General features: G+C 25.4%; 1 protein-coding gene across 1 annotated transcript; it reads right to left on the bottom strand.

The window, feature by feature from the left end:
* Window positions 1-897: 897 nt before the first annotated feature.
* LOC132920358 (UNC93-like protein MFSD11) lies at window positions 898-8,632 on the bottom strand. Its single transcript, XM_060982688.1, has 10 exons — window positions 8,403-8,632; window positions 6,481-6,613; window positions 4,707-4,876; window positions 4,458-4,634; window positions 4,123-4,391; window positions 3,916-4,041; window positions 3,670-3,859; window positions 3,457-3,592; window positions 3,228-3,358; window positions 898-2,898 (listed from the first exon to the last, which is right to left on the bottom strand). The coding sequence occupies exons 2-10, from the start codon at window positions 6,565-6,567 to the stop codon at window positions 2,883-2,885; spliced, it is 1,302 nt and encodes a 433-aa protein (XP_060838671.1). The 5' UTR covers window positions 6,568-6,613; window positions 8,403-8,632; the 3' UTR covers window positions 898-2,882.
* Window positions 8,633-9,639: the final 1,007 nt, after the last annotated feature.

Below are 9,639 nucleotides of genomic sequence, written 5' to 3'. Positions count from 1 at the left end.
TTGCCCATCCACTTGGTGAAACAAAATATAATATAATATTGATAATAGTAGGTTACATAAATATTGTGATACATGATTTATGTATTATTATTACAACCAATGGCAGTATAATATTATAATTATAAAATTGTATATTACATTTTGTTTCACCAAGTGGATGGCTATTTGATGAAAACAATTACACAACATGAAATTTCAGTGAAAAGTTATGCAGTTAATGAAATGGACAATTTCACCTAGTAGATTATTTAAGTGATTATACATATAGGTATATAACATTATGGATTGACCATTATTGATAAATAACTCAAATATTTACATTTATTATTGACTATTGGTGTCTGGTGACTTGGTGTTATACAAACCAATTACAAATCCTGTTAATGATACCAAATTATAGTCTTATATTTACTTAAGGGATGCACTCTTTAAAAATCCCAACGAAAAAATGAGAGAATAGGTAGCGAGTAGGTAACCACTCTGAGCTATTAATTGACTATTATGAGTACTTAAGTCATTGCATAACATTTACCTACGTGTTAAATTAGAATTTAGTAATAAACTAATAAACCATTGCATATGAATATGATTATGGGTGAAAATGGTCTGTCAGCCTATAATATTACCAAGTATACTTTATGTTATATTTATATTATTATTATTACCTATTTTATTTTTTTTATACATTTCATTGTAATTCGTAGGTACTTACGTGATTAAAAACAATTTTAAACCGAGATTTATCATCATCACTAAAATATCTTATTACTAATAGGTAATTTAGGTTATATAGGTATTGATTTATTTTTAATACAATATCTATAGGTGCCTAGTGGCTTTTTACTGTAAAACGGTGTCATTAAGGTCAAGGTATAAATAGATAAAGTATTAAAAATGTCATTGTTTATATAGGTACATTAAACTATAAAATATCAGTAACAAAGTTTTTAATTACAACAAAATAATTAATATCTCTATTTTTTGTTTAAATATCAAATTCGTCAAATATTAAACTTGAAATCTTAATTTAAAAAAAATTGTACATTTATATTTTTGAGATTTTTTTTAAATTTTTAAAAAGAAATCATTATTTTACACTAGAATATCTATTATTTAATATCCGTTACACACTCACACGTCAACAGTCAACATGTGTATTTTGTGTTAAAATTTGGTTTACACCATGAAATCAATTGTGTAACTGTGTAGTTACTCTTTACATCAATGAGGAGCCCTAAAATGTTGTAACATTCATTACATATAGTCAGAAGCTGGTTAATGTCTGGTACCAACAGATAAGCAATCGTCAAAAAAATAAAATTGTATACCTTGCATATAGGAAAGACCTATTGACTTAACAAATTTAAACTAAGTAATTGAATCATATAATCTAGTTATAGTATGGATATTGGATCATAAGTACACAATTTTGAATTTTCTTTAAATAAAAATTATGTATATTTCATCACTTGACCTATTATCCTAAACAGTATTTATGTATTTATATTTTGTTCTATTCTCTATTTAAAAAAATATTTATGATGTCTTTTTTCTTGGTTATTATATAATGTATTTTATTTTTTATTTTAATTAACTATACTTTATATTATACTGAACTCAAATTCTTAATCCCCATCACAAACATTACGCTTATAGAGTAGTTTTCAGCTTGTATTAATTTGTTATTTCTTTTGTTTTTTGTTGTTTGTAAGAAAAATAAAATTATTATTATTATATAATTGAAAAATGCGACTTTATCAAAAACCTATGAAAAATCCTGAAACTTCACTTAATCATAAATATATAAAAAATGTATAAAAATAAAAATAATAAATATATTAGGAAATAATATAAAATTATATCGCAATATAATAAAAAATAAAATATCATTGATTTTAAACACAATATTGCTACATTTAAACATTTGACATTATTTTGTTTTTAATTTTGAAGAATAAAATAAAATATGTTAATATAAAAATATAATTAAAAATATTATACTTCATTATAAAAAATTATCTTATTCCTTAAATCTTTCTTACATTTAATGACTAGACATTAGTATCTATCAATAACAATCTAATATTTAGCATTTTCTAACAAGTCTAATATTTTCTAATATTATGATAGATTGTATAATAATGCCTCAATATTTATAAGTTTGAGAGCTTAAAAGGACATCAAACCCGAATATGCTGCCTGTATTTTACTAACATAAACCATAGCAAATTTGAGTTCAGTAGAATCCATTTTATACTGTTTATAGATTAAAATAATAATGTATTTATTATTCAACTTAAAAGTAAGAATATTATATAGAGCACCATGAAGGCTTTTATTTTAATTTTAAAATGAGATAGCTATGTAAAATATTAAAACTTTAAATTGCTCATAACTCACTTTAAAATTTAATTATCAATAAAAGCTTACATAATGTTCTAAATAATATTCTTACATTTAAGTTTGATAGTAAGTAAATTTACTCTACTATTAAAATAAACAACATAAAATGGATTCTGCTGAATACAATTTGCTATATTGTACGTGAATAAGACGGAAACAACAAATGCGGGCATGATGTCTTTTCAGTTTAATTGTAGTTAATACAATTAAAGAAGAAACAAAATAAATGTTAACTTTCTCTAATATTAAAAAATATTGTTAGTTGGTACAGTCTTGATTAATAATAATATTCTTTTTAATTCTTAATAAATTATAATATTAACCTAGAACAAATATATTTTGTATGACACATTGAAACTTTTTTGTTCATATACCATTATATCAGTCAAACTAGTTTTAAATAAATTTTCTTTCTAATATAATATGACGTATAGCTTAACGTATGATTCAAATAATTTGGTCCAATGAATATTAAAATTCTAAAATTCTTTATATCTAAAAAACAATAAATTATAAACAGTAAAAACAAGATAAATTCATATATGTATGTATAAATATTTTTTTAATGAATAAATTAATTAATAGCAGTTTTGGCACATGGAATACTTGAAAAAAATTGAATATACACTATACTGGTATCATTGATTTTACAATAAATTAATTATAAAATCAATGCTGGTATTTATATAAAAAGTTATGTAATAACTAGTAAGAAATAATTTTATAAAAAAAATTAAAATTGGAATGTAATATTAGAATACTAATATGCAATGTTTGATATTCCAAAATTGTGATGAATGAAGCTGTCTATGTACTTTTCTTACCGGTTATCAATAGACTTATCTACTTTGAAAAATGACAGAGTACCCATGATTAATGTGATCACCAACAAGGTTAGTTGAACATACATTCCAAAATGATTACTGTAGAAGAAACTAACAGCAGCAGCTATTGACTAAAAAATAAAATTATATTATTATATTTACTTAATAATAACACAGTATAAATTTATAAATATACATCACAATTAATGGACCAACACAAAATATATACCTGCATGAATTTGAACAAAGCCATAGCTGGAGCACTATTTTCAGAATATCTTTGTCCTATCACATTGTAAATTTGGGTATTGAAACAACTGTCGCCAAAACCCAAAAGAAAACTGCAGAAAATTGCCAGGTACTGACTAAAATATTATTCAAATGTATAATTTATAATAGTTATTATCTATGTTTAAATTAATATACAAGCGATTTATATTACTTAGGTTCAATAAATGATTTGGCGTTTGTATCACCAAACGGTGAATCGTCTGGTAAATTTATAAATATCAAACCATATGCAACAATATTTATAATAAAACCTAAAGCAACCACTGCTGAATGACTGAATCCTTTAGATTCAACGTTGTTATCAGAAGTTTTTTTACCCAAAATGCTGAACAGAAAACCTCCTACAAAAAATTGGAATGTATTGTAATCGTTGAAGCAATAGTCATATTGCTTTAACCTAAAATTTCGCCAACACCAATCAAGATTCCAGATAAGCCAACAAGCTGTTTGCTGTTAGTCCCCATTGCTGTAGTGAATCCAATACTTGGACTGTAGACACCACTATAAAATGACAAATGTAAACCTGTAAAAGAAATCAAAATAATTAGGTTACAAGCATATATTATACTTCTGAAAATAGTTTTTTGATAATTTTTCCATTTACCAGTAAAAAAAAATGACATATTTAATAAGCACATGTCTTCAGTCAGAAAAAGGGATAAAGAATTTTTTATTTCTTGAATAGGTGATAAAGTTTCTCCTCGTTCATTTTCAGTTCCTTCCGAACTCACAGGTGATCGTAAAAGTAAAAATAATAATGTGCCCAAAAAACATACAGCTATGAGGACAGTGAAGACTAATGTTCTTGTTGATTCATCCAAATGATTTTTATCCCGAAGTGCAAAAAACACAAATGTATTTCCTAAAAACATACTAAAATCCAAACAAAACGATTATAATATTTATAATATCAATATAATAATCAAATAGTTAAAATACCTCATTTGCAACAACGCCCAAAATATTCCTGAATTTCTGGACATTGTAGAAGAATCAGAATTTAAGGTTAAATATGTCCCTTGTCCTGTCCAAATAACTGAAGCACCAAAACCAATTATCGCGGACATAAAATAAAGTAAAAAGGTAGTCGGCCAAAGAAATGATACTAAGAACATACTAAACAAAATTTGTATGTTTAATAAAGTTTATTATAAGACATAACTGCATTATTTGTAAGTAAGTACAAACGTGTAACAACATGATCCAATAAACATAGCTATTCTAGAACCTGCAAAACTGACAATTGATGGAGATATCCAATTACATAAAGCAAACACAACATAGATAATGGACAAACTAGTATATCCATCACCAGTAAATGATGGATAATCATTTTGAATACTTTTCAGTATAGTTTTCTGAAAAAAAAAATTGTATAAATAAACATAAAACAACATTCAATAAACACAGTGGGGGAGGGGGGTACAACTGTACAAGACGTGTTCAAAAAGAAATTGTAATTTTGTAATTTTGTATTCTTCAATTATAACAGCATAGTGCACCATGATTTGCCACTAGGCCAAATGATCAATATAGAGACCAATTGCAAGTTAAATTTATTTTTTGTTTTCAAAAATCAAAAAATATTGAAAAGCTGAAATTTTGAAAACAAAGATAAAATTAAAAAGCATTGCTGAAAGACTGAGAGTTAAAATCACAAAATATTGAGTGTTTTGAGAATTGACAATAGTGTATAATATCTAATGAGGACTATTTTGAAGGGAACACTGATTTACACAAATAAACGAAAATGTTTTCTAAAAATTCAGTTAATTTTAGAACACACCTCATACATGTCATATAAGTACAACTTCTTGGTTTATCATTAATACGTATAGTTAAATTTATTTGATATACAATTACATAAATGTGGATACTTAGTATGTAATTAATAATTATTATATAGTAAGATCTAGACTCTAGAGTATCAATATTCTATATTTCTAGAATAATTTTTATAAATATTAAGGGCTATCAATTTCAAAATGAAATATTATAGACTGTAAAAAGTTTGTTATTTATAAATTAATCTATAGATAATAAGTGAAAACTATATAGCCACCTATACATTACATTTCAAGTTTTATAAAGTGTATACTCAATTTAAAATTTAACTATAAATATTTTTTATGTTAAAAAAACAAATTTGAAATTATTATAAATAACAATTTATTGCAAAATATCAGAATTATTATTATTATTATTGATTATTAATAGTTGTATTTAATTTTATTAAAAAGACTTGTAAGCTATTTTTTTTTTTTAATTTATGATTGTTGTAATATTAATACAACTTTACTATTATTATTATTATTTTTGTAGTAATATAATTTGGTGTTTGGTGGCGCTACAGTCAATAATCATATTTGGTCGACTGTGTGCGACACCAACTGATTAATCATTTATTCCTACTAATTTTAAAACTGTGCTGTGCGATGTATTATTTTTTGTTCCTTTTGTTAATAAATATACATTGATTAGTGAACCCGTTACAACTCATTTATTGACATACTATTATTAAATTTACAATTGATCCTGACACATTGGATATGGTGGTCTGTAGAGTCCTCACCGCATAATTTATTATTAAAACAAGATGGAACATAACACTATTTCTTAATAATGTGGTAATATAATATTCATTAACAGGATTACATTTTTATGGCTCTTTCACATAAGTTCACTCAGCAACACAACTTTTAGATGCTGCAATTGGCAGCATAGGCAACCTCTGTCACTAGTGTCACAGTTTACAGTGTTTTCAAACAGTAATTTTGGTTGTATGTAAAAACTATCCATATCGTTAGGACTTTTATTACCAGTAGAATTCACAGAAGCACTATTAAGTGTTTTCATATGAAAAGGTCTTTAAATGTAAAAATTATCCCCAAACCTTTGAAAATATACTTCAAACCCAACAAATAACAATATTATATCAACAATATTAATATGAGGTTTTTACTTCAATATTTCCCATTGTTTGAAATGCAGTGAAAACAAACATGAAGGCCATGCCTAACAGGCTAACATTTAATAGCCTTTTATCCATTTTGTTTGATTTTTTTATATTGATCGGCCAACTTGTTTTTGAGTATCTGTAAATATTAATATAAATTAATACATAAAATATTTACTCAATTTGTTTTATACCATAGTTAAAATTTACTAAACTACAATGTTGTATAAAATAATAGAGATAAACATGGTTTATACAAAAACAAAATTATTTAAATGATTGGAAGACCTAAAAGTTTATTTCTTATACGTTATAGGTAACATAGAGGCATAACTATGAGTAAGTAACTATCACACTGTGTTGAGTAGAAAGCTATACAGTTAAATTATCTTATACTTTAATACAATTAATATGTAGTTACCTAATCTAATTTTAAGATTGATATTTATTTTGATTAAATTATTAAAAGTTTGAAGTTAATCGTTATAGTTTATATTTAAGTTATAATCAGAATATTATTGTTTATAAAATTTTAGTTTGAATAGTAAAAAATTCTATTCTAAATTATTATCTTTTTGGATCTAAATAGAATGTTTTTAAAGTATATGAACCCCATTAAAAGCTACTAGCTGACTCCTAATAATCTATCATCAATCTAAATTCTAAATGGTAAATTCACTATTATTGTTTATCTACCTAATAAAATTAATTCCTCATGAGCACATATTATAATCACATTATAATATGATATAAGTTATTAAATTTTATAGTAAAAACAAAACAAAAAATGCTATAGGTACAGTAGGTTATAGTCATAGGCACAGCTAGAGCTCTATTTCTGGGTAGGCTAAATTGATATCAGCAACTCCTGGGGTCTTTGCATCACTAGTATTGATAACATATAAAACTGGGTGGACTAGAGACAAAAATGGATGGGCTAAGTCCGCCCAAGCCTCCCCCCCGTAGTTGCGCCTATGGTAATAGTAATCATAATATAGAAGAAAATTAGTACAGAATATGTATTTTGTAATTTTGTAACTATCTAATATATTAAGTATATGAATTTGTCATTATAAATAATAGTCAATGGTAATATACATTGAAGAACGGAATAGGTAAATAAACTTTTTAATTTTTCATAAAAATTGATTATCTAATTAGTCTAAAACGTTTGCTCGTTGGTTACATTATTATTATAATATACCTATTAAAAATAAACTTTAATGTACTATAATAAAAATAAATGAGTTATAATCAATCAATTATTTTGACCAGTATTTTAGATTTGACAACATATTATTTTAACTAATGCTTTAATATGAGCTATACTAGGAAATTACATAAAAAAATTCTTAAATCACAGAAAACTTTCTTTAACTTACATAATATATGTATACTTTAAAAACAACAAAAAGCAATTAATATTCTAGAGAGGTAAATGAACTATACTGGTGATAAAATTTATATTCTAAAATCAGAAATAAATTAATAATACACGAGAAATGCAACTAAAAAAGAATGTTATCGGCCATAATACCACCATAGAATTAACTAGTTGTTACATATATATGCATGACTTAATGCAATCATTTTAAAAGTGACTTGAGCTGATTTAATAAGTAAGCTATGATTTTTGTCTTTTTGATGAGTAGATTAAAAGTATAAAGTGTATACTGTATATAATAGAGTATATAAAGTATAAGTGACTTTTAGTGAGAAAAGTAATTATTTGTTTCCAACACTATTAAGTATAATCTGTAAGTTGATTATTTTAGTATTTTACATGAAATGATATTACAAACCTAAATCAATAATAATTTTAACTACATGACATAGTATAATATTGAAAATAAATAAATTTATAAATACAAAATATAATATAATAAATTATTAGATATTTTTGTAAAACACTAATAAGGAGACTATACCTGAACTTAATGCCGTGCTACTTGCGTTCCTTGCTAACTGTCTACTACATACCTATAATTCATAAATATTAGAAAATACTGAACAGTGAACAGTAAACAGACAAACGATAACACTGAATAAAAGACACTAGGGAGTAGGGAGTAAAACTCGGTCAAAACTCGAAAGTGTAGTAATAAATATTTTAACCAGTTATCGGATTTGTATTTAAATATTACCTTCTATAATTCTAAATGCACTGATTACACGGTCAATGACAATCAGCCACGCAGGACACGGACGGATAGTCTGTGACAACTGATAACCGGAATAATGTACATTGTATAAACCGTGATAAGATAAATTATTGGTTCCCAATTTTAAACAGGTGGTACCTAAACATCAAACGAAAATACAAAATATACGTAATATTATTACATTATCTACAGATTGCGTTTTTAGGATAAACCACTCAGCACTTTTTTTATCATACCATTCATACCCATTAGGATATAACTCTATAGGCAATATAACCACCAAATAAATAAAATTTCTGTTGATAATCCAGACGTCAAAAGTGGATTTTTTTGTATGACACGACTAATATTATTATGACATTAGTCATTAACTTAGTCCCCTATCATAATTCCAAGTTCCGTAAAAAATATATAGCAACACTTAAACCTTAATTTAAAATATCGTTTTAATTTTTTTTATTAACATTTTGGAAAAATATTTATTTTTTTTTTTTTGTTATTGACAAACTATATTATTATTGTAATCTTTATGTGATGACTCTATTTAAGACGTATCATGTTGTGTAGCTTATATCTCAAAAATAGGTTTTATTAATTATTAATGAAACCAGTGGCGTATTTACGGGGGGGGTCCAGGGGTACTGGATCCCCCCAAAACCTCTCCAAAAAAAAAAACTAAAATTCTTACATATTTGCAGAACCCGATTTATGTAGGCACGCGCGGACGTGCGGACATATTTTTTTCCCGTTAACAAAATATTAAATAAAATATAGTTTAAAATTCGTTACGCAACATATTATGTTCCTTCAGCATGGTTTTAAGTAATATGTTCGCACTAGGGGCTCCTCACACTGCGGTTGGCACCTAGAACTCGCACACCCTGGACCAGGTACAATAGAGCTAATATAAATATTATACAAGTGAATTATAATAGGTGAATATAATAGATCTTTATTATAATTAATTCCAATAAAATAATATATTAGCTGAGATGATCAGTCT

This window comes from Rhopalosiphum padi, chromosome 2, assembly GCF_020882245.1.
Source record: "Rhopalosiphum padi isolate XX-2018 chromosome 2, ASM2088224v1, whole genome shotgun sequence".
Lineage (NCBI taxonomy): Eukaryota > Metazoa > Arthropoda > Insecta > Hemiptera > Aphididae > Rhopalosiphum > Rhopalosiphum padi.
The sequence above is the reverse complement of the archived record's forward strand: the minus strand, read 5'-3'. Positions and strand labels throughout refer to the sequence as shown.

What these genes read in the sequence shown, in the direction of transcription:
- LOC132920358 (XM_060982688.1), bottom strand. Translation starts at nt 6,567, where the DNA reads ATGGATAAAAGGCTATTAAATGTTAGCCTGTTAGGCATGGCCTTCATG. An exon ending in AAACAATGGGAAATATTGAA is followed by an intron (nt 4,877 to 6,480) that starts GTAAAAACCTCA and finishes TTTTTTTTTCAG; the next exon opens with AAAACTATACTGAAAAGTAT. An exon ending in TGGTGTTGGCGAAATTTTAG is followed by an intron (nt 3,860 to 3,915) that starts GTTAAAGCAATA and finishes AATTTTTTGTAG; the next exon opens with GAGGTTTTCTGTTCAGCATT.